Source organism: Poecilia latipinna, unplaced genomic scaffold, assembly GCF_001443285.1.
Source record: "Poecilia latipinna isolate Pla-1442-1.1 unplaced genomic scaffold, P_latipinna-1.0 Scaffold989, whole genome shotgun sequence".
Lineage (NCBI taxonomy): Eukaryota > Metazoa > Chordata > Actinopteri > Cyprinodontiformes > Poeciliidae > Poecilia > Poecilia latipinna.
In genome coordinates, this window is record NW_015113605.1 from 114,193 (window position 1) to 129,691 (window position 15,499).

Sequence of the window (15,499 nt, forward strand, 5' to 3'; positions counted from 1 at the left end):
TGTGAACCTGTTCAGTGAACCTGTTCAGGTGTTTTCCTCTGTGTGAACCTGTTCAGTGAACCTGTTCAGGTGTTTTCCTCTGTGTGAACCTGTTCAGTGAACCTGTTCAGGTGTTTTCCTCTGTGTGAACCTGTTCAGTGAACCTGTTCAGGTGTTTTCCTCTGTGTGAACGTGTTCAGGTGATTTCCTCTCTGTGTGTTTGGACCTGCAGGTGTGCAGTCGTGAGGACGGGACGCTGCGGCGGCGCTGCAGGTCTGTGTCTGGAGGCCGGAGGAGAGGCCTGCCGTCCTCCCTGAAGGCTCTATCCAAACCCATCCAGGACGGGAAACTCTCGGACCACCAGGTAAGCGCTGCAGACTCAGCGCCGCTCCGCTTCCCTAAAAAGGTCAAAACATCCTGAAATCCCGCCGCTCCTCCGTACGGCCGGGGCTCCCACCGCTCCTCGTAAACACTCGGCTATTTTTAGTTCTGGGAGTCTGGGATTCAGATTCCAGCGGATAAATCTTCTCCGGGTTTGTTCTGGCTCGCATTCAGGCGCTGCAACGCGTGCGCCGCGTTTACACTCCTCCTGATCCGAACGTTTACTGGAGCTGATGGCAGAGATCTGACATTCCTGATGGGAGTTAATGTTTACATCCAGAACTAGTTACATTTACTTGACTGACTTTTATGAAAATAATTCACTTTTAGCAGTATTTTTATACTTTTTACACTTTTAATTGAGTATTTTTATTATTAAATATTTCTACACTTTTTAAGTAAAATTTCTGGATTTTCTACCCACTGAATGAAAAACAAACATTTTAACCAAAAATCAACCAGACAGACACAAACCTGCAGTTTCTGTTAAAGTTTAAGTTTTTTATTGAAAGAAAGAAACTGATTTGGAAACATTTTCTTCTGCCTGTTTTTGTTATTTTTGTTACTTATACGAATTATTATCATTTTGGTTCTTAAAATCCCAAAATTTGCCCTTAACTTTAAATTTTGGTTCATCTTTACATTATGATTATGTAATTTTTAAATATTTAATGATTGATCATTTGATCCGTTACTCGGTACGTTTTAACAAAAACCTACTTTTTACTTTTACTTGAGTAAAAATATGTTGAAAAGTGCTACTGTCACTTCAGTATACCTTTTGGCTCCTGACCCACCTCTGTTTCAATAATCTGACTGGAATGGACCAATCAGAGAACGGAAAATAAAAACATGGGAAATGATGTTTCCAGATTTCATTCGCTGAGCAGTTTAGAGTTTTTCTAAGTGGAAAAACATTAAGAGGTGTTTTGAAAATCTTCTGTTGAGTCTTCATTACCTAATCAATATATACATAATCACAATACAATACAATGTTAATGCCGCAACTAAAAATTAGTCAAACTATAAAAAACTACTACTACAACTAATAAAAACTAAATTAAAACTCAACAATAATATACTAATAACTGAGAAAAACTAACAAACACAATCTAATAACTAGCTAAAAATAAAACTATGATATATTGCTGCAGTATAAACCCTGTTGCTGCCTGGAGAAACAAGTAAAAGCTTCTAGAGGAAGTTCTGCAGCAACAGAAGGACAAACAGCCGGTTTCTCAGATCAGACTGAGCGGCTGGAGTTTCCCGGTTTACTGATCTGAGGAACATGTGGAGCCGATCGCAGCTGCAGGAGATAAACATCTGGTCTGAGTCACTTCCTGGAGCACAGCGCCCTCACCAGGCTGCTGGAGAACAGCAGCCTGGTGGGTTAGGAACAGGTCAGGAGTGAATAGGTCCCATAAACATGTTACATATTTTTGCTCAAAATCATTCTTGGATAATAACATTTCAGTCTGGTCGTTTCAGAATGAGCTGTTTTAGGGCTTCTTGTCACTTTAAATCTAAATAAGCTGCTGCTGGAAAATGGATGCAAACACAATCATGCATTACACAATCATGCATCTTTGAAAAGCAGAAGTGGTGCCTCCTGCACAACCAACACAATTGGAGCAAGCGGTTTCTGGGAGGTAAGTTGACTTTTCCAGCAGCCATTGTCCAGAGCAGACAGTTGTAAAACCAGCTGACTAAACATGCTGGAGCTCAACTTGGGTTGCTAGGTAACGGCGAAGTGTGACTCAACAATTGAGAGGTTTTTTTAAATGGCTCAGTTACCAGATTCCAAATAATTTTGTTTTGTTATTAAGCTCTTGGGCTGTTTTTAGAAGCAGTAGAGACACAAATGGAAGAACAAAAAATGAATTTTGCAAATCAGGGCCCCTTTAACTAACAGTTAGTCCACAGAATAACAAAAATCTTAATGGATAAATGCTGGATGAGAGGTTAGTTTTTATTTTTTCATAAATATCCCAGAGTGTTCCAGCAGAATAGAGCTCTTTGGTTTGGTTTTACATGAGTAAAACTAATATATATGATGATGGTATGTTCTCTTTGTTGCCTGATTGATTCTGAAACCTGTAATTTCTGCTCAGACACTCATATTTCACCCTTCTGCTTTAATTCAGCCATTTTAAATCCACTTTAATTACAGACTCTGGAGGTCTGAGTTGAGTTTGGGCTGAGTTGGGCTTTCTGTGTTTTTCTGTTCCAGGTTCTCCATCGTCACGTCTCGGCGCTGTCTGCTCCGTCCGCTCCTGCTGTCTGCTGGTCAGAAGTAAGGTTTCTACCGTTTTAACCATGAAACATAATATCAGCTCCTCGAAATGACCAACTGGAGCCAAACATTTATAGTCTATAAATCTGTAACTCTTCATTGGGATGAGCTTGGGAAAACCATTTCAGAACCAGTTTGGATGTGTGTTGGGGTTTTTCTTGTCGTGTTGGAGAATCCTGAATCCTAGCTAGCTGTAGGCCAGGTCCACATGTAGCCAGACCTTTATAAAACAAATATCTTCACTTTGTTGTTTAAAAAATAACATCATGAACACATGATTGTCTTCAGAAAAGTTTTTATCCACATAAACCGTCAGAAATACGTCACTGAGTGTTGTTTTAAACATGCCAGACCAAGAGGGGGCAGTGTAGCGCACAGCTAAACCTGTCAGCCACGTTTAGCTGTGGCTGACACGATAACTGCTTTTTCTTAGAACATAAAGTCAATAAAACTCAAAACTTGTTGATTGGAAATCATTCCGAAGCAATTAATTTTAGTCCATTCTTTGTCACAAACTCTAAATCTTTACCATGAACAAACACAAACTGAAATATGGAGTTTTCTGAAATCTCCACTTTGGTCCAAGTTTTTATAATTAATTGTTTTTATTGATATTAAATGAAGCTAGATTCAGCCATTATGTGTCAGTGATAAATGGGATACAGTTTCAAACCAAACAAACTCCAGTCCGTTTGCCTGGAAAGTCCGGTTCGTTTGGGGAGGTGTGAACACGTAATCAACCAAAGAAGCGAACTCTGGTCCAAACCTCGGTCTGGCTTCGGTTGAAGTGAACTCTGGTGTGATTTGAATACATATATGAGCACTTGGTGGAAGTAAAATAACATAAAAAATTACAGTCATGTTCAGTTTATCATTGTTAAATGTATTTTCTAGGAAACCCAGCTGCTTGCATGAACTCACTAACTTTTCTTTGACTCCTACAGAGCATGTGCACAACGTTACCCTAACGACTCGTATCCTATTATTTCCACTGTGACATCGATTTTTCAGCCTGTTTTGTTTTCTTACACGTCACATCACAGAGTTTTATTTAACTCTTAACCACGCTGTGGTTCTTCTGAAGGTTTCTGGGCAAAACCAGATCAGCTGTCTTCAGTTTGTCCTTCGTGGATGCAGAGTTTAGTAAATAAAGATGGACAAAGGGAGGAGGGCTGGTCTGGAAAGCTGATGTTTGTGGAGCTGTGCAGCTGTCTGAGAGCAGCCTGCTGGTCTGTGGACACACAGGAGGCGTTGGAGGATTAAAAGCTTGCAGGGCCTTTTATTTTCCCAGAATTCCTTTGTCCCTGAGTGTCACTACTCAGTGTTTGAGGTGACTCCCCCACCTCCTCCTGTTTCTCCACATGACCTCCACCTCTCTCTCCTTGAGCCTCCCTACATCTATACTCCTTCTGCTGCTTTCTTTCTTTTCCTCCTCCATGTCTTTAGCTCATTTTATCAGTTTTAGCAAAAATGGTGGATTCTTTCAAATTTAATTTCTGTTCATTTAATTGAATAGATCGTAATAAACATGCAGAATAAGCATTAACCATTTTGTTTCTGTTTTGGCCTTCAGACTGTGTCTTGTGTGTCCAAACACAGTGAGGTGGTGCCCTCTGTAGGACATGTAGCAGAACTGCAGGTGGGTTTGGAGTCCATGTGCCTTTTTGCTTTTCTATTTCCTATTTCATCCTCTTCCTAAAATAATGGCCAAAAACCTTTGAAAATCTCTTTTGGCCAAAAAGAAAAAAATATAAAAAGAAAAATCACCACCTTTTTATTTGATAATTTGAAGGATTTTTCAGTTAAAAAACGTTGATTTGCCCTTCAGCTGAGCGAGGAGTGTCTTCCTTCAGCTGCTGGAGTCTTCAGCCTGAACGTCTGTCGACCAAACTCAGACCAGGACTTTGGTGAGAAAAACACTACATACATTTCCTGAGTGTGTTTGTTAGTGAATTAAACCATTTAAATCTACGATGAAGAAATTAGAAATCTCTGAGATTCAAAATTTGAGAATTTGCTACAAAAAAGTTTAAAAAGTTTAAATGCCTTGCTGATGAAATGTGCTATACAAATAAATTTTGATTTTGAAATTAAAAAAACTCAGAAATTTTGAGATTCAGTTCAAATACTTTATTGAAAAAATCTGTAAATGTCTGAGCTTGAAAAGTCAAAAAATTGCTAGAAAATAATCTGAAATTTTCTAGACTTTTTTTGACCTTCAAAAGGCAAAAAAAATCATAACTTTTTAAACTAAATAAATGCCTTAGTTTTTTTCTAGAACATTGCTGAGAATAATCTAAAAATTTATCGTTTCCTAGCAAAGTTTTTTGTCAAAACCTTTCTTTAAAATTTTCTACTTTTATAGCTCAACATTTCCATGTTTTGTTCTAGAAACTTTCTGAGATTAATCTAAAAATTTCTGAGTATTTTCTTCTAATTCTCCGTACAAGCTGTACAATTCAGCGTTGTACAGCTTGAGATGTTTATTTTTACGCTGAAAATTGTACAAAAATGTGAATTTATCCAAATGTCTTCATAAAGCTGTTGAATTTAGATAAATATGTTGAAAAATAATGTAAATATTTATCTATTTTGTCTCATGTGGCGTAACGGCAGGTTTTGCGGTGACGGGTCACGTGGACGGAGCGGGTAAAAGTCACGTGTTCGTCAGTGAGGTCGACCCGCTGGGCCTGTCGGCCAGAGGAGGTAAAACAATGCTGAGGTCCTCCAGCAGAGGGCGCTGCAGGACGCCCTCTGCTGCCACTCATGTATTCATAGTTTAATCTGAGCTACATTTTTTAGCTTTCTAGTTGATTCAGAAAGTGATGAAACGCTGCTTAAAATGTAAGAATAAAAAGAAACAAAGAAATATTTTACTTGTGACCCCAGTTTATTTTCAGTTTAAAAAATTATTTTTTAGATTTGGATAAGTAAGGAAAAACAAAATATTTCTATGTCCAGACTTTATGCTCAGGATATTTGCATCTAAAAATGTGTACAAACGCTCTGAGGAGAGGTTGCATTAACCAAATATTTTTATTTTATGGCATTTTTAAATGATGACAAAAAAACAATCTCACAGCTGACCACTGGATGCAGACGGTTTACGCACAGAGAACATTGCATGATCACTAAACTAATCAGTCAGTATAAGAAAAAATTTCTATCAGAGTATCATCTCTGATCGGGACAATAAAAACTCAGAAATTTTCAGATTAATCTTAAAAATTTTCAAGAAAAAACAAATACATTTCTCAGTTTGAGAAGTAAAAAAATCTACTAAGAACTTTTCTTGAGATTAATCAAAAAAATTTCTAAATGTTTGGCTTTAGGAAATGTTCTCAGTTTCAAAAGTTGAAAATTTATGACATTTGAAACTCAGAAAATTCTGAAAATTTCTGAGGTTTTGTCATAAATTTGCATCTTTTTAGTGACTCTGATACGCCGTCGTACTTTTCAAAACTTCATCGCTGCAAATAAAAAGTTAGATGAATCCATTTTGTGATGACAGGATGTGGATCATCTCATTAGCTTGTTGAATGTTGACTAAACCAAATGAAATGCAATTAAATGTCATGATTCTTTTTAATCTTTTTCTGGCTTCAGGCCTGCTGGCCGGAGACGAGGTGCTGGCCGTGAACGGGTCGGCCGTGTCCAGACTGGACCTGGATCACCTCCAGACTCTCTTCAGACACCAGAATCTCCACCTGCTGCTGAGGAGAGACGAGCTGCATGACCCGGAGGAGCCCAGCATCACATGGCCTGACCCCTCTGACCTCTGGGTCAAACAGTCCGACCTGCACACCTGGACCTCAGGTAATGCAGCAGAACTCTGGCAGAGATTAGCAGTGACACAGTGTCAGAGCCAGCAGTTAAGATGAATGTTAGAACCTTTAAAAACAACAAAACAAACAAAGCAAATTACCTGAATGCTGAGTTTCATTAACAATTCATATCACTGTAACAGAAAAGTGCACTTGACTCAATATTCATTTGAATTAATTTTTTTTTTAAATTAACATTAAACCTTAGTTGCTTTTTCTTGTGCAATGTCAGATTTCAGAGCTGAATCATTTATTCTGACATATTTTTTATGAGTTTGAGGTGAGAATTAAAGCCCTTCTTAAAACTTCCTGTTTGTGTTTCAGATGCTGCGCCCCCTGCTGGTAGTGACCCGTCTTTGGCGCTCACGCAGGAATCACCTGAACAGGTGAGCTTCGATCTGTAAGCTATTTGAACCAGCTGCTAGTGATTATTCTGATAATTAATTGGATAAATATTTGGCTCATTCTACGGATTTTATCTGAACCACTGATCATGACTCAAAGGCAAAAGAGAAATCCTATAATCACTCAAATCCGACGCCACTCATTTTTATTTACATTTTATGAAGAGAAGTTGAGCTCAGAGTCTTCTTCAGAGGTTTTTGTGTAGATTCCTCCTTGTTGCAGCGCCACCACAGGCCAGGAGGGGAACAGGTTTTTCAAAGAGTTTGGTTTGTTTGACACAAAACAGCTGGAAATAGAACAAATGTTGCAACTTTGGTCTCCAATCAAACCGAGTCTACCAGACTATCATGTGGGACGAAGAGACAGGAAACTACCAGGTAGTTCAAAGAGTTCAGCTTCCAGGTCAAATTTAGCTTTTCTTGTCCATAATTTCTGAATTGAAGCTCAGATTTCTGGGAATAAAAGCAAATCCAGCCAATAATTTCCCACGATGAACTCTAGAAGTTTATAGATTCTGATTAAAACATTTGCTGATGCAAGATCTAAACTGCTTCACCCCAAACTTCAGCATCTCCCTGAGCGGAAACCGACTCTTCCCTCTTTTACCCACAATCCCCCCTCCCTCCCAGTGTGAGTCACATGACCTGCAGTCGGCCGGTAATCTGGGTTTACGCCGTTAGGAGTGTTTGTGAAGTCGCAGCAGACTAATCCTCCTGCAGGAGTTGCTGGGTGTTTGTGAGTAGCTGGGTTGATCCCAGAGGCGACCCCTGACCCCTCACCATGGGCGCCCTGTGCTGGGTGCTGCCGCTGGAGGAGGACACCGTGGAGGACGGCGAGGGGGTCGGGCTGCTGGATGAGGCGACCTGCTGTCTGGGCCGGCGAGCTCCAGACGGCTTCGCTCTGCTGGTAAACGATCGATCTTTGATTGGTTGATCTCATTAGATCGGACTGAACTCTGGAAACAGATTCAGGTGGAGCCAACTGGTTCACTGACACTCAACCAGAAAATACCAGCCATATGGAAAACCTAATGTTATCGGAAGATGTAGAGAAATTTGATGTAGTTTGGTGCAGAAAAGGGCGACAGATATACGGAACCTTAAACATGTCAAACTTTATTGCATTTTGTTACTTTACAACCAAAAGTTTCTATGTATTTTATTGAGATTTTATGACAAAACAACACAAAGTAGAGCAAAACTATAAGGGGAAAATAAAAGTTATAGTTAGTTTAATAGTTTTGGCACATTTAATAAACAAAAATCTGAAAAGTGTGGCATGCATTTATATACAACACCCTTTTTTCTTACTTAAAACCAGAAGAGAACTGATAAGATAAATAAATAGTCCATCTGTGTGCAATTTAATCTTGACTCCAATCGTCTGGTCTTGATGGAAGGGAAGCAAGAAAAAGATATTACTGCAAAAATCTGGGAGGATGTCATGTATGGAGCTAAATTAGGGCCATAAAAATTTTTTGTTTTGTTTTTTTTTTTAAATTAACTGAAAACAAACAAAAAAAAATCTGAAACTGAAAAAGAAGTTAAAAGCTATTTTTCAGATCAAAAGGTTTTTTTCAGAATTCAGGGTGGATATGGGGGCTGGAATCAAAAAAGTTAATCAAAATATATAGAGAAATGAGAAAAGAGAAAATACTTCTTTACATCATCAGTATTTTATGCTTTTGTGATTTGTTATAAGCTACTTACGTCAGCACATGACCAAAAATCTCAATGGAAAAAATATGGTGGCAATAAATTTGTGCAGCCCGTTCAGTCTGTTTTTTCCCAGACCGCATCCAATTCCAAAAGCTCTTAAAGAAAAGTGGCTTTGGAGATTTGTGGAGTTTTTCTTCACTTTCAAAATATTTTTTCAGTTTCATTTTATGGCTCTAATTTAGCTCCATAGAAATGGAATACTCTGATTTCATTGCTTTTCCTTGTTTGTTTACTATAAATGATCTGTGCATAAGAACACAAACATCGTCAGAGGACTGACTGTTTTGATGGATCTGCTGTGAGGATCTGGGCTGTTTAGCATCGTTTCTTTTCCAGCTTTCCTTCAGCCTTTAATGAGCGATTATGTTCAAGGTGGAGTTTCATTTTGGTTCTTCTGTCCTGCAGTCTTTCCTCTGCAGATCAGATATTTTGACACCAGATTTAGGAACATTTCTGAGGAAGTTTCCTGAGTGGGATCACAGATTCCTGGAGAGAGGTCTCCTTCCTGGCAGTTAAAGAGCTCCGGCTCGTCCTTGGTTGTTATTAAAAGCTGGCAGAGCGACCGGGCCGCCGGCCGTTTAATAGAAACTGACAGACCAGATTATGATGATGAACGAGGTGCAGAAGCTGCTTTCAGTCCAGCTCTGGTTCGAAGGTTTCGCTTCCTTTCTTCTCTACTCAGAGTCTGAACCACTGAAACGTCCATCAAGGCTTTAGTGGAGGTTTCTGGTTTCTGGGGTTTATGGTAAAATTTGCCCTCTGTCCTAAAGGTGGCGCTGTGGAAAACATCCTCTAACTGCTTTATGTGAAAGCTGAACATCAAAACTAACAAAACATGCAGTTTATTCTGAAAAAATAATAGGAATGTTGCCAACAGTATTTAATTTGCCCAAAACCTTTAATTGTTTATTCCAGATTTGTGGTGCGTAGAAGCTGAACACTGCTTCTCAGCGCTTGGCTTGATGAAACAAATGACTCAAAGAACCAGTTTTATGTTTTCTGGTCTTATTAAAATGTGAATACTCGTAATTCACACCCAGACAATGACACTTAATGATTTTAACCTTCCTGAACCGGTGTCTACTGGCCGGAACGTCGGTTTTTTTCTCAACTCTTCATCCGACATGCTGTAAACCTGGAATTGTGGCTCCATCCAGGATAATAACGCATGTAAATTATTTGTGGATGAAATGTATCTGTAAGTGGTCGTCATCACTGAGTTCCTCTATTTTCTCCTTCCAGAACACAGACCGGGTTTTCTCCCTGTACCAAACCTTCCCAGAGAGCAAAAGGTCGGACGTTGACGTTCCCAGAAACCCGTACGTCAGAGAGGAGAGTCTGCATCCGCCAAGCCCCGCCCACCTGAGCGTCTGTCAGCGGCTACGGAAAGTCATCCAGGAGCTGGTCGACACGGAGAAGTCCTACGTCAAGGTGGGAATTTATAGGTTTTAAAAGTCATTAAAGGGTTTAATTTTCATGCTTTTATACTCAGTGTCCTAATTTCCTAATTTAATTCGAATTTGTTAATTTTGTTCCCGTCAGGATCTGGTTTGTCTTTTTGAAATCTACCTGACGCCGCTGCAGAACGAGACGTTCCTCAGTAAAGACGAGGTGAAAACGGAGGAAATGGAGGTTTTGTTGTTAGTTTTCAGGTTCTGGTTCTGAAGGTGTCGTCTCCCTCAGATGGAGGCGCTGTTCGGCAGTCTGCCGGAGATGTTGGACTTCCAGAGAGTTTTTCTCCAAACGCTGGAGGAGAGAATCGCTTCCTGTCCAGACTTCAGCAGCTTGGAAACTCCTGAGCAGTTTAAGGTGGATTTCATCTACTGACCTGATTTCCTCTTCAAATTTACTTTAACAATACACAGTTTCATTTAAAATGTTTGGAAAAATGAAAGGATTTTAAAGATGTATTATGCAAAATTCACATTTTGCACATTTTTCTACTTCCATTTGGCTTTCTACTGCTTTCTAAGTGTTAAAAAAAAAGAAAAAATAGCATTTTTTTTGGCAATATATCATGTATTTTGGTATCTGGAAAATTAGCTATTTCAAAAACCTTCAGAATGTAACGTAACAAATTACAGGCACTGTTCCTCACCTCGATACCTAGAATCTCGCGCTAAGCTCCAGCACATTTGGTCAGCTGGTTTTACCGCTTTATGTGCTGCACAATGGCTGGTGGAAAAGATAACTTACCATCCAGAAACCACTAGGTGCTTTCTTGTTGGTTGTGCAGGAGGCTCCACTTCTGCTTTTCAAAGATTTACAGTTGTATATTTGCACATCTTTTTGCAGCCATTTTCAGGTGAGTTTAAACACTGAGTTGGGGTTGTAGCCAACAGCAACAGCTTAGTTGGAGTAAAAGAAACAGAGACACTAAAACAGGTCAACCTGGAACTGAGCACATTGAAACTGGAACCTAATTATCTAAGAACGATTTGGTGCTAAAAATGTAATATAGTGATATTTTTATAGCCCACATATTCCAACCTGTTAAAGGAAGCATAGTGTTTACATTGATTTTCCTTCAGATGCTCCTCTTCTCGTTGGGTGGATCCTTTCTTTATTACGCCGACCACTTCAAGCTCTACAGCGGCTTCTGTGCCAACCACATCAAAGTCCAGAAGGTTCTGGAGAGAGGTGACCATCACACACCCAACATCCACTTTTTCTGATCTGATCAAACATGAGAGCTGGACAAATCTAACAGCTGCTTCTGCGATGCAGCGAAAACAGACGCAGCCTTCAAGCACTTCCTGGAGACGAGGAATCCGACCAATCAGCACTCGTCTTCTCTGGAGTCGTACCTGATCAAACCTGTTCAGAGGGTCCTGAAGTACCCACTGCTGCTGAGGGAGCTGGTGTCTCTGACTGATGCAGAGAGCCCCGAACACACACACCTGACAGGTAACACACACTCCTGACAGGTAACACACACACCTGACAGGTAACACACACACCTGACAGGTAACACACACCCGACAGATAACACACACACCCAACAGATAACACACACACCCGACAGATAACACACACACCCGACAGATAACACACACACCCGACAGATAACACACACACCCGACAGACAACACACACACCCGACAGACAACACACACACCTGACAGGTAACGCACACACCTGACAGGTAACACACCCGACAGGTAACACACACCCGACAGACAACACACACACCTGACAGGTAACACACACTCCCGACAGGTAACACACACACCCGACAGGTAAAGGCACATTTTCTCACTGCCTGCACTTCCTCTTCTGTCCACTCAGAGGCGCTGAGAGCGATGGAGAAGGTAGCGAGTCACATCAATGAGATGCAGAAGATCTATGAGGATTATGGCTGCGTGTTTGACCAGCTGGCAGCCGAGCAGAGCGGCGCTGACAAGCAGGTAGACAACCAACCAGGTGAACGTTGTGAGGAGCCATCGGACCTGCTGGACGGTGTGACATCATCCCGTCTCTCCACAGGTCACGGAGATCTCGATGGGGGAGTTCCTGGTCCACTCGCCGGTGGTCTGGTTGAACCCTCTGCCGTGTCTGCGGCGGCTGAGGAAGGAGCCTCAGCTCACGCTGTTCGGTTGGTTCAAACTCTTCTGCAGTTTAGTTTCTGTTTGAAGGCGGTGATTAACGTCACTGCTGCTTCCTCAGTGTTCAAGCGAGCCGTCATCCTGGTTCACCGTGACAACAAGCTGAAGAAGAGAATGGTCGGTTCTGTTTCACTCTGTGGTTTAGTTGTCAAACCCCAACAGAGTTAAAACTTGATGTTTTTTATTTGTGTCCTGCTTCAGACGAGTTCCCGTTCAGCCGATCTGGATCCCTTCAGGTTCCGCTGGTTGATCCCAGTTTCAGCGCTTCAGGTCCGACCGGCCAACATCCCAGGTCAGTGGGCCGACAGAGGCGGGTGTGTTGGTGTAAACCGGGCCGTTCGGCTGAATGACTCGGTGTGTCTGCAGGTTCCGAGGACCCGTGTGTGTGGGAGCTGGTTCACAGCAGGTCGGAGGTCGAGGGTCGACCAGAGACGGTCTTCCAACTGTGCAGCAGGTACCAACTTTATAGGGAACGACTCTATGGACTGGAGAATGGGTTAGTCCAGAACCAGGACTGAATCAAGGGTTTATTGCTGATGAGGGAAGGTGATGGTAGCAGCTCTACAGAAATTAGGTAGACTTTGTTGAGTTTGAAAGAAAAGATTTATTCAGGTTTTTAACTTCACTGAACACAAACATGGATGATGGATGGATTGATTTCCATACTGATGAATACCTAGGAAGCAGACGAAGGTCTTCCAGGCCAGTCCATGCTGCAGGAACCCTGAACAGAACCGGTCCAGAACCTTTAGTCCAATGGAGAACTGAACCTATAGAGGAGAACCTGGATCGATGACTCTGCTGTTTGTGTTTCAGTGATCTGGAGGCTAAGGCTGCTTTGCTCCGCGCTCTCAGCTCCCTCCTCAAAGACCGAGCTGCCAGTGGCTCCCTGAGGAGAACCGAGAAGAGCGCCACCTGGAGGAGGCGGCCCAGACCCGGCCGCTCCGACCTCCAGAGAACCGCCCCTCATCCGCCGGCGGAGCGCTGCGGCGCCCTGGAGGAAACCTGCTCCGAGCCTCTGCTGCCGAGCCACGCCGGCTCCTCCGGGACGAGGCCCAGACTCTGCTCTCTGACCGGAGAGCTGGAGGCGCAGCTGCAGCGCCTCAACTTCTCCGAGGAGGACCAAGGAGCGGCGCAGCGCCTGGACGAGGAGAAGAATCGGACCTTCAGTCTGCGGCGGGGAGCAGCCGGCGACAGACTGGACTTCAGCAGCTTTGTGGGGAGAGACTTCAGCGTCCAGAGCATGACGTCCATGATCAACGAAGACTGTTTCTACGAATCGGTGCTGGCGGTCCAAACGGACAACGTTAACCTGCGGACTTGAACCTTCGTCTCTCTTCTGATTGGACCTGAGGGAAGTTGGGGCCTCCACCTTCATTAAATTAAATCTTTGTGCTGCAAAATCTCAGTCTTATAAAATATTTTTGGTCTAGTTTCTAGAGCAAGTATCTTAGTAAATTAGACCAAAATCTTTTTGTAATATTTTCTATTCTTGTCATGTTTTTGCAGCAAAAACTTTAATTTGTGCCGCTGTCATTTTAAAGATGTTAATAAATGTTTCCAGGGGTCATCAAAGGTCAACCATCCACCAAAGATTTACAAAATTAAGCAGGTTTGGTTTCAATCAACTGTGCTACAAATATTTTAACTGCACAAACATAGAACAATAAGTTAATATCAGTTTTGTTTGATTTTGTTCATGTGGGTTGGGAGGGCAAGTTGATCCATGGAAACTTTTATTTTAAAAACTCTTACAAATTACAACAACACAAACAAAACATTTTTATTGACATCATATTTTGTAGGATTTTGTAAATGTGGACTCGCTGATTGACCTTTAATGACCTCTGGAAATATTTAGTAAGACGTTTAAAATCTTAATAAAATTCACTCAGGTCCTGATTGGCTGCTACAGAAACACCTGATTAAACCAGCAGATGTTTCCAGATGCTGAAGCTCAACGAGGTCCTAAACTAACAGACGAGGAATTTCATTTAAACCGGATCTGATTCTGGAGTTTCTTTCCTTCAATGTGGAAAAATAATGAGACAAATTTAAATAACAAAAAAAGTTTTATAGGGAAAAGACTCAGAGAAAACGGATAACACAGATTTTAAGCTGAATTTCTTTTAATCTTTTCATCAATGAAACACAGAAACTTTCTAAAAACTGATGTCACTGGTTTTACCTCCAATTTTAATCACAAACATTTTTTTCTCAGATGACAAAAGTATATTTAGTTGTCAAAAATAGATTTTTAGTTAATAAAATATCACTATTTTGTTAGGATGTTTTTGTAAGTTATTAAAGTTTTAGAACTTTAGTCAGTTTTTTTTCATGTAAAATAATTTATTCATAAAATATTTATGTTTAGTTTTCTCAAAAACTGATTTTAAAATTTAAATGTTTTACGGAAATATTTCAGGTATTTTTCTCTGATAATTTTTGTATTAATTTAAAGGGTGGAAATCACGATTTTTATAAGTTTTCTGTACTTTATTTAAATAAATTTCATGAACTGTTGTCTGGGAGCAGAACCTCTGAGATCCAACAAACCGGCACCAGCAGAAAATCTAAAACCGAATAAATAATGATTTTTTTTCTCTTAAACATAATATGAAAACACATAAACCAGACGAGATTTTCTTTTCCCTCAAAGACAAACTGGAAACCATGGAAACTTTTCTGTCTTTTACTCAGATTTATTTATTTTTTTATTCTGGAAGGAGGAGATTTAATAAGAGACGAAGTCGATCTTCAGTTTGTCGAGTTTATAAAGGGCGAACAGAAGCCTGGTCACTGGAAAACTTTGATTTTCCATTTTTATATCACCTAAATGTCTGAACAGAATCACCAAGTGAAACCAGCCGAATGTTGATGTTTGGATCCTGAATTTTTTTTATATTTTATAAATCGCTGTTGTAAATATCCCTCTGTGTACAGCTTAAGCTCCAGTTGTAAATAGTTTTATTTGACAAAAGCAGTTTCTGGATAAAAGTCCAGAGCCGCTGCTTCATATTAAAGCCTTTTGTACGTCTGTTACCATCTCTATTTATATTGTTTTTTTATATATTGTTTATTTTTATTGAAAGGCAACTGTTTCATTATGAAATGAAAAACTGTCAAAGTTTTTGGTAATTTATTTTCTTAAATATTTGCATTCTTCTGTAAATGATGAGGTGCTGTTAAACACTGATAAAATGCAGAATATTTCATAAAACTGATTTGTGATGCCAACATTTCTCAATGTTTCATTTATTATTTTGAATGCGGTGCTTTGTCTCCATGGCAACA

General features: G+C 40.5%; 1 protein-coding gene across 3 annotated transcripts in view; it reads left to right on the forward strand.

Moving 5' to 3' along the window:
• Positions 1-15,444, forward strand: part of tiam2b (TIAM Rac1 associated GEF 2b) — a 45,736-nt gene extending 30,292 nt beyond the window's left edge. For 2 of the 3 annotated variants that reach the window (XM_015050391.1, XM_015050390.1), the window contains exons 9-26: positions 212-343; positions 2,591-2,653; positions 4,227-4,292; positions 4,482-4,560; positions 5,270-5,359; positions 6,260-6,469; positions 6,802-6,863; positions 9,843-10,031; positions 10,143-10,211; positions 10,284-10,409; positions 11,132-11,240; positions 11,328-11,507; positions 11,889-12,007; positions 12,087-12,195; positions 12,267-12,322; positions 12,407-12,497; positions 12,572-12,659; positions 13,022-15,444. In XM_015050391.1, the coding sequence (XP_014905877.1) occupies positions 212-343; positions 2,591-2,653; positions 4,227-4,292; positions 4,482-4,560; positions 5,270-5,359; positions 6,260-6,469; positions 6,802-6,863; positions 9,843-10,031; positions 10,143-10,211; positions 10,284-10,409; positions 11,132-11,240; positions 11,328-11,507; positions 11,889-12,007; positions 12,087-12,195; positions 12,267-12,322; positions 12,407-12,497; positions 12,572-12,659; positions 13,022-13,529 (2,346 nt within the window). In that variant the 3' untranslated portion in view covers positions 13,530-15,444. The remainder of the gene's footprint in view (positions 1-211; positions 344-2,590; positions 2,654-4,226; positions 4,293-4,481; positions 4,561-5,269; positions 5,360-6,259; positions 6,470-6,801; positions 6,864-9,842; positions 10,032-10,142; positions 10,212-10,283; positions 10,410-11,131; positions 11,241-11,327; positions 11,508-11,888; positions 12,008-12,086; positions 12,196-12,266; positions 12,323-12,406; positions 12,498-12,571; positions 12,660-13,021) is intronic. The other variant, XM_015050392.1, reaches the window with a different exon arrangement.
• The last annotated feature ends 55 nt before the right edge of the window (positions 15,445-15,499 follow it).